Below are 14,416 nucleotides of genomic sequence, written 5' to 3'. Positions count from 1 at the left end.
ATTCACCATGATCAAGTGGGATTCATTCCTGGGATGCAGGAATGGTTCAACATTCGCAAATCAATCAACGTGATACATCACATTAACAAAAAAAAAAGAGAAAAACCATATGATCCTGTCAATCGATGCAGAAAAGGCCTTTGACAAAATCCAGCACCCTTTCTTAATAAAAACCCTCGAGAAAGTCGGGATAGAAGGAACATACTTAAAGATCATAAAAGCCATTTATGAAAAGCCCACAGCTAACATCATTCTCAACGAGGAAAAACTGAGAGCTTTTTCCCTGAGATCAGGAACACGACAGGGATGCCCACTCTCACCGCTGTTGTTTAACACAGTGCTGGAAGTTCTAGCATCAGCAATCAGACAACAAAAGGAAATCAAAGGCATCCAAATTGGCAAAGATGAAGTCAAGCTTTCGCTTTTTGCAGATGACATGATATTATACGTGGAAAATCCGATAGACTCCACCAAAAGTCTGCTAGAACTGATACATGAATTCAGCAAAGTTGCAGGATACAAAATCAATGTACAGAAATCAGTTGCATTCTTATACACTAACAATGAAGCAACAGAAAGACAAATAAAGAAACTGATCCCATTCACAATTGCACCAAGAAGCATAAAATACCTAGGAATAAATCTAACCAAAGATGTAAAGGATCTGTATGCTGAAAACTATAGAAAGCTTATGAAGGTAATTGAAGAAGATTTAAAGAAATGGAAAGACATTCCCTGCTCATGGATTGGAAGAATAAATATTGTCAAAATGTCAATACTACCCAAAGCTATCTACACATTCAATGCAATCCCAATCAAAATTGCACCAGCATTCTTCTCGAAACTAGAACAAGCAATCCTAAAATTCATATGGAACCACACAAGGCCCCGAATAGCCAAAGTAATTTTGAAGAAGAAGACCAAAGCAGGAGGCATCACAATCCCAGACTTTAGCCTCTACTACAAAGCTGTCATCATCAAGACAGCATGGTATTGGCACAAAAACAGACACATAGACCAATGGAATAGAATAGAAACCCCAGAACTAGACCCACAAACGTATGGCCAACTCATCTTTGACAAAGCAGGAAAGAACATCCAATGGAAAAAAGACAGCCTCTTTAACAAATGGTGCTGGGAGAACTGGACAGCAACATGCAGAAGGTTGAAACTAGACCACTTTCTCACACCATTCACAAAAATAAACTCAAAATGGATAAAGGACCTGAATGTGAGACAGGAAACCATCAAAACCCTAGAGGAGAAAGCAGGAAAAGACCTCTCTGACCTCAGCCGTAGCAATCTCTTACTCGACACGTCCCCAAAGGCAAGGGAATTAAAAGCAAAAGTGAATTACTGGGACCCTATGAAGATAAAAAGCTTCTGCACAGCAAAGGAAACAACCAACAAAACTAAAAGGCAACCAACGGAATGGGAAAAGATATTTGCAAATGACATATCGGACAAAGGGCTAGTATCCAAAATCTATAAAGAGCTCACCAAACTCCACACCCGAAAAGCAAATAACCCAGTGAAGAAATGGGCAGAAAACATGAATAGACACTTCTCTAAAGAAGACATCCGGATGGCCAACAGGCACATGAAAAGATGTTCAGCGTCGCTCCTCATCAGGGAAATACAAATCAAAACCACACTCAGGTATCACCTCACGCCAGTCAGAGTGGCCAAAATGAACAAATCAGGAGACTATAGATGCTGGAGAGGATGTGGAGAAACGGGAACCCTCTTGCACTGTTGGTGGGAATGCAAATTGGTGCAGCTGCTCTGGAAAGCAGTTTGGAGGTTCCTCAGAAAATTAAAAATAGACCTACCCTATGACCCAGCAATAGCACTGCTAGGAATTTATCCAAGGGACACAGGAGTACTGATGCATACGGGCACTTGTACCCCAATGTTCATAGCAGCACTCTCAACAATAGCCAAATTATGGAAAGAGCCTAAATGTCCATCAACTGATGAATGGATAAAGAAATTGTGGTTTATATACACAATGGAATACTACTTGGCAATGAGAAAAAATGAAATATGGCCTTTTGTAGCAACGTGGATGGAACTGGAGAGTGTGATGCTAAGTGAAATAAGCCATACAGAGAAAGACAGATACCATATGGTTTCACTCTTATGTGGATCCTGAGAAACCTAACAGGAACCCATGGGGGAGGGGAAGGAAAAAAAAAAAAAAAGAGGTTAGAGTGGGAGAGAGCCAAAGCATAAGAGACTGTTGAGAACTGAGAACAAACTAAGGGTTGATGGGGGGTGGGAGGGAGGAGAGGGTGGGTGATGGGTATTGAGGAGGGCACCTTTTGGGATGAGCACTGGGTGTTGTATGGAAACCAATTTGACAATAAATTTCATATATAAATAAAAGAAAATTCACATAGTGAAAAATTTAATATTACAATAATAAAGGATAATGCAGATTTAAAAACCTAAGAGAAGAAGAGGAAAAATAAAAACTATTTTTACCACTATTCATCCCTAAATTTCAAGGGCAAACCTAAGGTTACTCTAGGTGCTTTAATGTCACAGGAAATGGGTAGCAAAAAATGATGAGACATATAAAAACAATAGAAACGTCACACTAGACCAGATCAATGTTCTATTCAGCCCAGTGTTTGTTGTTTGACAGTAGGAAGGATATTTTGCGGACAAGACAGTAGATAACTTCTCTTACATTAATTTTAAAGGATTACCAGTATATCATGAATGACTCTAACTTACCCTTAATAATACATTATAGATTTAACCTTCATGAAGATATAAGTATTTTTATACATATCATGTAAACCTTTCTTCAGCTTATTTATATATCCAGCTTACAAAGTTTTTTGGGGTATAAGTTCCATATTTTTATTACAGCTGAGTAAAAAGGTATTTAATTTGTTCTAAATCAATCTCTTTTTTAAAGAATTTCTTTGTTTTTGAACACTTGCTAATTCGTGCTCACTCTATTAATACCGATCAACTGTAATTTCCTACATTTTACTAATATTACCTCTTTTCAGATTAGAATACCACAAAATTTAACCTTCATGCCCTATCTCCATGATTAGTTTTTATTTTTCTATATTTTTTTTAGTTTTATTATGTCTGTATTAGAATGCTTTTTATGAGAATTTCATGCAGCATTATGCCAGGTATGTATTCTTCAACATGAGCCTAGTACCATGTTATATAAAGTGTCCCAGGTATATTCATTAGAGTATCCTGGCAGTAGCCAAAAGCAAAAGAAGAAAAGAAAGAAAACAATCCAAATGATCATTAGTGAATTAGTTAAATAAATTATATTTTATACAATATATGTATACACACACACAAAATATCCATATAGTGGAATAGTATTCAGCATGTAAAAAGATTTAAGTAGTATGCTACACTTGCCGACACAGATAACCAAGATGTATTATTATTAAATTTAAAAAACAAGTTCCAAAATGTCAACTATACTTCAATTAAAAATATTTTTAAAAGTCACAAAGTATTATGTATAATAGAGTCTCATTTATATAAAGTAAACTTATATAAAATATGCACAGAAACAGGGGCACCTGGGTGGCTCAGTCAGTTGAGTGGCTGACTTCGGCTCAGGTCATGATCTCACAGCTTGTGAGTTCAAGCCCCGCATCGGGCTCTGTGCTGACAGCTCAGAGCCTGGAGCCTACTTTGGATTCTGGGTCTCCCTCTCTCTCTCTGCCCCTCCCCTGCTCACACTCTGTCTCTCTCTCTCTCTCTCTCTCAAGAAATAAATAAACATTAAAAAAAAAGAAAGAAAAAAAAATATGCACAGAAACAATTGGAGACAGATATACCAAACTGTTAATAGTGATTATTTCTGAAATGTGGAATTGTGGAGGACTTTTTCTTATTATTCTTATTATTACGTATTGCTGTAATAATTGATTTTTCTTTATAATCAGGATGCATTACTAATGCAGTCAGGAAAAACATTTTCTTTAAAAAGTAAAAAACCTGTCAACATAAAAAAGAGACTTGGCAAGCGGTAGCCCACTGCAGGGCCTCCAGGCATAATACTGCAGGGATTCTAAACCCAAGGAATTGTACCACTTGATAGGATCCTCAGACACAGACTTCAAAGTTCTGCTGAAGACACGCATAACTTTTCCCTCTCTTGGAAGCTCAACCACATATGTTCTATCCTTAACCAGAAATTAATGTGCAATATCTCATCTCTACTCCACACCCAGGGAGACATAGTGATTTTCTGAGCTAATGGGAAAAATTCTGGTAAATAATTATTTCCTTCATAAATACAAGCAATATAATGATATGTCTTCTCAGGTCTTTTGGTGAGAAACTTATATATTTTGACATTTAGACGCCTTGAAAAGTCTACCCCAGGCATCTCTAGAAAGATCAGTTTATACTTTAAATTCAAAAGCATCTTCTGAGTATTTGGGTATATTTGGGTATTTGGGTATATTTGGGTATATTCTGAGTATTTGGGTATGTTTGGGTAGAAAATATGAATTTAAAATAAAGTATATGGGCAATGAAGACTTGCCAAAGGTCATTATAAAAGGCAAAATGACAGACTCATACTTGCACTTACATGCTGCAGTGAAAGATGCTTGTCCTGCAGCTCAGCTAACTTAGAATCTTGGTCAAAAAGCCGAGGAGAACAAAGAGACTCCAAGTTCACCTCTGTTATTTGTATACAATCTTCACCAGTCTGAGACATCTTGGGCTCCACTCCTAGACATTCATTTCCAGCAGTGAGACTGCTGCCTCCCTCTGTTTTGTGACAGATGGGTCCCACAGTGGCTTCTGATAATGTGTTTAAGGCTGCTAACAATTCAGTTGGCAATGCATTATCCTTTGTGTTTTTTAGTAAATCTCTGTGACATGTCAAAGACACTGATATGGAACTTGGAGACTTGCTCAATGGGTCGGTCAACTCTTTAGGATCGAAAACACTCATTATTTCAAATAGTCTTTCCTCCTGAGTGATTTCTAGTGATGTGAGTAACCTTTCTAAGGTAGACACAAATGTTTTAAGAGAGCTTTCTTCATCCTTGGTTTATTCAGAATTCATGGTCGACATGGCTTCATTTCTAGACTCAGAAAACATATTTGGTAATGCTAAGATCTTCTCTGGCTCTATTAATGACTTCTCCTTTACAACCACCACATTGGATACTCTAAGAGCAGTACGTGAGAGAAAGCTAATTTCAGGAGAGTCTCTGTCTGTGCTTAGTTCCTGTGTGTTCCAAATAGGAATTCCATCATTATAGCATATATAAAAAATTAAAATTAAAATTTTATAGTTTTCTAGTTTATCATTTTGAGAAATTACCACTAAAAAGTTTCAACAACTTCCTTCTGCTTCCATAAATAAAAACACTCTTTACTAATTTCCTATGCCAAATCACTAATGACTCTGAATACATCTACAGTGGACCAAGAGTAAAAATGGCTGGGTCATAATTATAGATGCCAATTATTTGTTTAGCTAAGTTTACATTATCTGTGCTAAGAGAAGAGGCAGAGATGGCATGTATAGTTAAATTAGAAACTGATCTCAAAAATTCACTGGAGTTAATAACCATAAAATTCTCCTTTGTCTAAAATAACACTGAATTTTTATTTACTTATAATGTTTATTTATTTTTAAGAGAGAAAGAGCAGGGAAGGGGCAGAGAAAAACGGGAACAGAGGATCTGAAACAATCTTTGTACTGATGGCAGAGAGCCCAACGTGGGGCCGAAACTCAAGATAATGACCTGAGCTGAAGTCAGATGCTTAACAGATCATGAGCCTCTTAATCACTACTAAATTTTTTAAAGATCAATAACCAGTAATAAATTTGGTGTAGTTTCACCTACTTTTTATTCCCCACCTCAGTATGAATATGTAAATGTGAAATAAAAAGGCCAAATGACAAAAGGTCAGAGGAAAACAGAGAAGAAATAAAGACATGGTTCTATGTAAATATTAAAAGCCCCAGGTATAAATCAACTGTGGTTGATTTAAACACATAAAACAAAGCTTATATTTTTAAGTGACTATTATTTTTCAAAGACATCATCTTAATAGGTTATACCTATTCTTATAATTTTTCCAATGTTCAAAATATCATTAGACTTCCTCTTTTGAAATTGGTTTAAAAAAATATTGATAAGCCACTCAAAAAAATGTCTCAATACTTTAAAGACACTGCAATTTTTTCTAACCATTAAAAACTGTTAATTTGCTTGACCCTAAATAACAGAATGAGTTTCAATGACTTTTGGCTATTTCTAAAAATCAAATCCACCTTCCAATGACACAGCACTCTAATAGAATGCATTGTAATTTGTAAGCCCTCCAATGTTCTGATTTGATTTGAATAAGAGAAGTGAAAACCATTTTATTCTTCCCATCCTTTCCAACTGCCACCATTTAACTTCTCTGTAAACAGCATATAGAGTTTAAGAAGACATTTATTTATTAGTAAACTATAATTTGCTCACAAAAGTACAAGGAATTTAGAAAAAATTCAATAACCCAGATCCTATCCATTCTTTAAGTCACAGTACAAGGTCTCATTCCTATTTGAAGGCCTTATATCTACTAAATTCAAGGTCATTGGGGCACCTGGGTGGCTCAGTCAGTTGCGCATCTGACTTTGGCTCAGGTCATGATCTTGAGCTTCGTGAGTTCGAGCCCAGCATTGGGCTTGCTGCTGTCAGCCTGTAGGCGCAGAGGCCACTTCAGATCCTCTGTCCCCCTCTCACTGCCCATTCCCTGCTTGTGCTCTCCCAAAATAAATAAATATTTAAAAAAAATAATAAAAATAAATTCAAAGTCATAGATATAATAAAGTACATATGTTGGACTCTGCCCTAAAGGAACTTAATTTCTAAATGAAGACTGAGGCATAAACACAAAGACATTAAATAAAGTATAAACAATGTCAAAACACTGTATGAATTCAAATGAATGGCATAAACAAAAGAGCCTAGTGTTACAAGAAGTTTTCTGGGGGAAAAAAACAGAAGGTAGAAGAGGGTTCTCATGACTGCTTGAAGAATGGTTGGTTAAACAAAGTTAAGCAGGTTTCTTTACCATAAGACTTTTCAGAGCATGTGCATTAAAATCTCTGAGGAGACTTTAGGATATAGGTTCTCCAAATTTTTTTGTTCACAAATATCCTTTTTCTCAAGATCTCATCTACTAATGTCATAGGATGCAAGCGACTGAAAAATGCTGACATAGTCAGTGAATAACGAATGCTTAAGAGGGAACCATTACTTTGGTCAAGATTACCAGAGTCATCTGAGACAGATCCACACAGAGGAAAGGACTTGAACCAGAAATTAATTTGTGAAGGATTTAAAGAAGGGAAAAACACATATTAAGTACTACCTAGGTGCCAGACACCACGAACTATCATTGCTCTCAGTCCTCACAGTAATCTTGTGAAACAGATATTGCTACTGGTATTTTACACACGTAAATGGACACACTTGTCCTTGAAACACACACTATCTGGTTCCAAATGTTATGTTCTTTCTCTTGCTTTCTGGCTCCTGACTTAAACAAAAGCATGGAGATGGTAATGTGTAACATATAGGTGAGATAAAATAAGGTACAAGTATGGCAGGGTGGATCTGGGGAGGTCCTTGACTACTTGAGTCTGTTATGGGCAGAGTCAGTCTTACAGTTCTCTGATTCCCCACGGCACTCAGCAGAAAACAAAGCCAAAACAAGCACTCAACACATGGTTAGTGATTAGCAACTGGAAGATGGGAAAACAGTATCTAGCAGGAAATATTGAAGGAACTGGGGTAACATACAAACAGAAGGCATTTTTGCTACAGCATCTCAGCAATTAGTTTGATAATAAGTTACATACTTCTCCTCCAGATAAACGGTAAGAGACTAATACTACTGGATAAGAAACACAGATCAATATACAGTATAAGGAAGATGGCAGAATAGAAAGACCCTAAGCTCACTTCATTCCACAGATACAACTAGATAACACATCAGAGTAAATAACACAGAAAACAACCCAAAGACTGGCAGGACAAACTCCATAGGTAAATATAGAGAAGAGGCCACACTGAAGAGTATAGGAAGGACAGAGATGCAGTGGGGAGCTAAACAGACCTGTGGAACCTTCCCTGAGGGAAGAACTCCAGGGGATGGAGGGAAGAACTCCAGGGGATGGAGAGAAGAGAGAAACATACCATCACACTGACGGGAAGGGACCCAGGTAAAATAAATCCCTGTAACATTTGGCTTTGAAAACCAGAGGGGCTGAATTTCATGGGTTTTCACAACCAGTGGGACTTTAAACCTAGAACTTTAAAAACCAATAGGCTCACCTCTTGGAGAGCCAGGAGGGTAAAAGGAAACTAAGTCCCCACACTTAAAGAGACAGCACAAAAAAATAGCCTACAGAGATATACCATAGAAGCAGCAGTTTGGAAAATACTTGGGGAACAGGGGTGGGAAATTTGTTTACTCATCTCAGAATGTGTGCCAGAGGTACAGGGATAGTTGGAAGACTTCTCCAGGAACAAAGTAGCTGGCAGGTGCCATTTCCTTCCCCATACTAAATACCTGGCCACATAGGGGGACCAGTGGGATACAGACAGTTGCTACCTAACTTCTAACAATACACCTGCTCCCATGGATTTTATGGATCCTCCCTTCCAACCCTACCAGGCTTGGTCCCCACCTGCACAGGACTGGGAGCAAATCTTGGTAACACTGTGGTCCCACCCCTAAGCACTTTTTGTATCCACCCCCTCCAAAAGGTCTCAGTCACAGCCCATCCAAAGAGATGCAATTAAGAATCCCGAGTGTACAAGCTGCCCTGACAGGGGCCAGCACCACTTCAGAAGGGACTCCTGCCCCGGGGAGAAAGAAAAACCACAACATACACCAGTCTAAATGCAGCCCCAGTAGTGGGTGAGGGGCAGACTACAGCTTGCAGCTTGGAGCCTTCTTTAGATTCTGTGCCTCCCTCTTTCTGCCCCTCCCCCACTTATACTGTCACTCTCTCTCTTTCTCTCTCTCAAAAATAAATAAACATAAAAAAAATAGTTAATATCTATTGTTCTCAAACTATTCCAAAAAATGAAGAGGAAGGAAAGCTATCAAATTAATTCTAAGAGGCAAGTATTAACCTGATACCCAAACCAGATAAAGACATCACAAAAAAAAAATGACAGGCCAGTATCTCTGATGAACACAAATGCAAAAATCCTCAATAAAATGTTAGCAAACTGAACCTAACAATACATTAAAAAATCATTCACCCCAGTCAAGTGGGATTTATTCCCAGGATGCAAGAGGTGGTTCAGTATTTACAAAACAATCAGCATGATATATCACATTAACAAGAGAAAGGATAAAAACCATATGATCATTTCAATCAATGCAGAAAAAACATCTGACAGAGTACAACACCTATTCATGATAAAAATCCTAAACAAAGTCGGTTTAGAGGGAACATACCTCAACATAATAAAGTCCATATAGGAAAACCCACAGCTGATGTCATACTCACCTAGGTTAGGAATGAGACAAGGATCCTCACTCTCACCACTTTTATTAGTGGAAGTCCTAGCCACAGCAATCAGGTAACAAAAAAGAATAAGATATCCCAACTGTGAGGAAGAAGTAACACTTTGACTACTTGTAGATGACATGATACTATATTTAGAAAATCCTAAAGACTTCACCAAAAAACTACCAGACCTAATAATTCAGAAGGTTGCAGGATAAAACATTAATATACAGAAATCCATTACATTTCCATTAACTAATAATAAAGAAGCAGAAAGAGAAATTAAGAAAACAATCTTATTTACAACTACACCAAAAAGAGTAAAATACCTAGGAATAAACCTAGCCAAGGAGGTAAAAGACCTATACTCTGAAAACCATAAAGCACTGATAAAATAAATTGAAAACAACACAAAAAAATGGAAAGACATTCCATGCTGATGGATAGGAAGAATAAATATTGTTAAAATGCCCTCATTACCCTAAGCAATATACATATTTAATGCAATCCCTATCAAAATACCAACAGCATTTTCCACAGAACTACAACAAATAAACCTAAAATTTGTATGGAACCACAAAAGACCCCAAATAGCCATCTTCATTCCAAAGTTACTAACTTTTGGATTTCTCACATTTCATTTTTCATCCTAGACTGGTGGCAGATAATCAGGTTAACCAGTATACACAGTGATAAGCAAATTTCCACAGGTCCTAAAATGTAAACAAGTTCACACACACTTTTTATCAGAAATAGTGCTTGGAAGGACATATTTTTTATATTATGTTTTTAAAAATAGGTAGTCCTTAAGTGACTTTGTTTCAAAAATTCACATGTTAAAAAAAAAAAAAAAAAAAAAAAAAAAAAAGTTCACATGTGAGCTATGTGATGTTTAATTAACTGGTGTTGACTTCAAACAATAAAAATTCATTAAAAGCCATATTGATACATTAAAAAAAAAAAAGACCCTGAATAGCCAAAGCAATCTTGAAAAAGAAAAATAAAGCTGGAAGTATCACAATCGCAAATTTCAAGTGATACTACAGAGCTGTCATAATCAAAACAGTATGGTATTGGCACAAAAACAGACATACAGATCAATGAAAGAGAATAGAAAGCCCAGAAATAAACCCATGATTATATGGTCAATTAATCTTCAACAAAGGAGGCAAAAAAATGAAATGAGAAAAAGTCTTCAACAAATGGTGCTGGGAAAACTGAATAGCTACATGCAAAAGAATGAAACTGGACCAGTGATACCATACACAAAAAATAAAATCAAAACTGATTAAGAACCTAAATGTGAGACCTAAAATCATAAAAATCATAGAAGAGAACCCAGGCAGGAATGTCTCTGATATCAGCCATAGCAATATTTTTCTAGATATGGTTCCTAAAGCAAGAGAAACAAAAGCAAAAATAAACTCTTGGGACTACAAATAAAAAGCTATGCAGCAAAGGCAACAATTAACAATCAACAAAACTAAAAGACTGAATGGGAAAAGATATTTGCAAATGACATACCCAATAAAGGGTTAGTATCTAAAACATATAAACGATGTATACAGAAGTGCCCGGGTGGCTCAGTCAGTTAAGCGTCTTACTGACTCTTCATATCAACTCCAGTCATGATCTCACGAACTGTGAAATTCCAAATTATAGAAGCAGTGCAGGTCCATTGATAGATGGATAAAGAAGAAATGGTATATACATAATGGAATATTATTCAGCCATAAAAAGGAATGAAATCTTGCCATGTGCAATAAATGGATGGATCTAGAGTATAATGCTAAGCAAAGTAAGTCCGTCAAAGACAAATACCATATGATTTCACTCATATGTGGAATTTAACAAAACAAATGAACAAAGCAAAAAGAGACAAACCAAAAAACAGACAGTTAACTATAAAATACAAACATGCTTATTGGGGGGAGGGAGATGGGGGTAGGGGTGAAATAGGTGAAGAGGATTAAGAATACACTTATCTTGATTAACACTGAGTAATTTATAGAGTTCTTGAGTCACTACATTGTATACTTGAAACTAATATAACACTCTGTGTTAATGACACTGGAATTAAAATACAAAAAAGAAACACATATCAAGAGAATACTATTAAAGATAAAGGAAGAACAAATACTGGAAGGGGTTGTTAGACAAGGATACATTTCTATTTATTGAAATGGTTTAGTCATATTCTCACAGAGGGAAAGAATCTAAATGGCTAAACTTTAATCAATATAATGTTTTAAAAATCTAAACACATGATTTGCATAGCCAATCTCTGTTATATAGACCAACCTTTTCTGGGTGTGGTAAAATTTCAGGATTTTCAGCCTCAGGCCCTAGAAGATAACCATACATTTTACTCCAGTTTTATTAAAGCACTAAAAACATACCCTCTCACTTAGCATTTCTTAATCATGTAACTTGAAATGACTCCCTCAGACATTCGTGTGATTTATAAAATATTTTATAAACATTATACCTATTTATTGATGTAAAAGTATCATTACACTGGCAATAAACAAAAGAAAATTTTTTCCATTTCTTTAAAATATACTACTTTACATGAAGATAGGTAAAATTATAATTATTTAGAATTGGTTCAGCTAAAACCCAGCTTCTCTATTTCGGCTGAGTGATTCTAAGAATAGGTAAGTACAAAGAGCACAAAATCTTATCTCCTTTCTCAGGGTCATTATCTTCTCCATTATGGGTAATAGAATATAAATTAATTTATGCTGTCAAGTTAGGCATGTAAAGGAACACCCCATGTAGGGGCCAAAAGGAATCAGGAGGTTGTCCTAAATATGACTTCCCCTTTACCTCCTCACTCTGCTCCCTCTGCAATTCATACCAAGTGAAGTTGAAGGAGGATCAGAAAAAAAGGTATTTCTCAAATTCCATTCCTCTTGCTTCATACCTTCACCATCAAGGACCAGGTACTCTGACATACTTAGGTAGGAAATTAGGGCTCTTTGGAGTTTCAGGCATATGCTTGAATCATTCACTGGTTTCTTCTGATTAGGCAGTATCTAGAGCTACAGCGTAATCCAAGTAATTGTCTGGTAACCTTACCATGCATCCTCACAAGCAACACAGGTTTTTCAGGAAAAAATAAGCATAAATACGCTTATCACATGGTGCAAAAATCTGCCTCTTATTGTTGTTTTGTTTTGTTTTACCTTTGCCATATGATGATGACAAAGCTATGAAAATCAACTAGGAAGGCTAACATCATGGCATTGCACACCCTCACAGGATGAAGAGCAAAAAGTTATTATGAATAAATAACTTCTTATCCTTGCATTAGAATTCTTTGTGCCAAGCAATGATGATAATACATGATATTGTGTATATCTTATCATTTAAAATCTTATCTCTAGTTGTTTAAAATTTTAGCACAAATGAAAGAAACACTGTAATACAATAGATACATTTTCAATTATCTCTTTTTTTTTTTAACTGTCTGACCCTTGGGGAGTTAGTTTAAAAACACAGAAAAAGACTTCATCCACTTTTGCCTTCTCTAAATTGTAAAGCAAATCCTCAAAACCACCTCCTTCTATATTGTTTTTAATCACCTCATCACCAAAAATGATCATTCTTCTATGCTAATACTTACTATTTTTAAAATTTGACAAGCTGGTATAATAAAATATAGTATACTAGTTGACTTCAATATTAAAAATAAATGTTATTTAGAGGAAATTCTCATTTTCTAGCTACAAAATTTACTTAAAACATTTTTTACAAATTAAAAAAATTTTGTGGAGTTTTGGTCTTTTAATAAATTATTAAAAGATTTTGTACATTTCCTACTAACACTTGAGACAAAATGTAGTAGTAACATGAATGTAGAAAAAAAGAATTCTAAAATGCCAAATGAGAAGAAAATGCTCAGAGGAGCTAAATTTTAACTCATAAACAATTACTAATTCGTTTATTTTGATCATTCTACAATTTGGTTAGTATTACTTTTGAACGATTGTATTAGAACAGAGCTAGCAATACTAGCTAACAATTTAATAGTTTCCTTACATGTAATTTAACCTAAAGTCTAGGATGATAATAAAATGAGCTTCCTGTTCTGAACACTCTGAAAGGAATAAAAGGATGAGGGAGTTGCAGTGGAGTGCCAGAAGGGAAAAGGAGCGTCTAGTCACAGCAGCTTCATGGCAGCAAGAAAAACCACGAAGTCAAAATCCTGGTGCCCATGGCACTTTTAAAGGCTTGCAACTCAGAAGTTCAGTGAGGGTGGTGGTAAGAATGCACAGATAGCAACAGCATCATATGGCATGCGTGGCTTTCAGAAGGCCAAATGTCTTGCATTTCCCACACTTTTAACTTCCTACTCATTTGGCCTTCTGAGAGCCATTAACGCAAATAAATCCATATCTAACTAAGCCTTCTATTTTTAGGCAAAGAAAAATTTACTTTGTATGACTCTACCCATAAAAACATACCTTGAATGCTTCGGTGGTTCAGTGAAAGTTCAGCCTGGGCCAATGATTCAGTGACCACTGGAAAACTTTTTCTATGCCTAAAAAAAATCAATCAATTAATAAATAGATACAAATTTTGAAACGTTAAGAAAAAAACACTTTCTCATTCAAATACAATTTAAACTTTTTTTTTCATTTAAAGGAATTTCAAAATTGCATGATTTTTTTTTGCGCCATCATTTTAATTACTTTTACAATTACTACCAATTTGCTAACATTTATACTTCAAGTATTTACAAAAATGAACAAGCTGAAAACTTAATGGTGAAGTTCAGGAGTGTAAACATGATAACCTTACATTTAGATGTAGAAGTCACTTTGGGATGACAGTACCAAGGATAGTGGGGGAGAAAAATTGGTCCTGGTT

The 14,416-nt window shown here is 35.8% G+C and overlaps 1 protein-coding gene across 3 annotated transcripts in view; it reads right to left on the bottom strand.

Moving 5' to 3' along the window:
- ANKRD31 (ankyrin repeat domain 31) overlaps window positions 1-14,416 on the bottom strand; it is a 164,339-nt gene that overhangs the window by 113,452 nt on the left and 36,471 nt on the right. For all 3 annotated transcript variants that reach the window (XM_040450693.1, XM_040450700.1, XM_040450703.1), the window contains 2 exons: window positions 14,011-14,087; window positions 11,843-11,886 (listed from right to left, as the gene is read on the bottom strand). In XM_040450693.1, coding sequence (XP_040306627.1) covers window positions 11,843-11,886; window positions 14,011-14,087 — 121 coding nt within the window. The remainder of the gene's footprint in view (window positions 1-11,842; window positions 11,887-14,010; window positions 14,088-14,416) is intronic.

Source organism: Herpailurus yagouaroundi, unplaced genomic scaffold, assembly GCF_014898765.1.
Source record: "Herpailurus yagouaroundi ecotype Mexico unplaced genomic scaffold, PumYag 29, whole genome shotgun sequence".
Lineage (NCBI taxonomy): Eukaryota > Metazoa > Chordata > Mammalia > Carnivora > Felidae > Herpailurus > Herpailurus yagouaroundi.
This window is presented reverse-complemented; position numbering and strand designations above follow the sequence as displayed.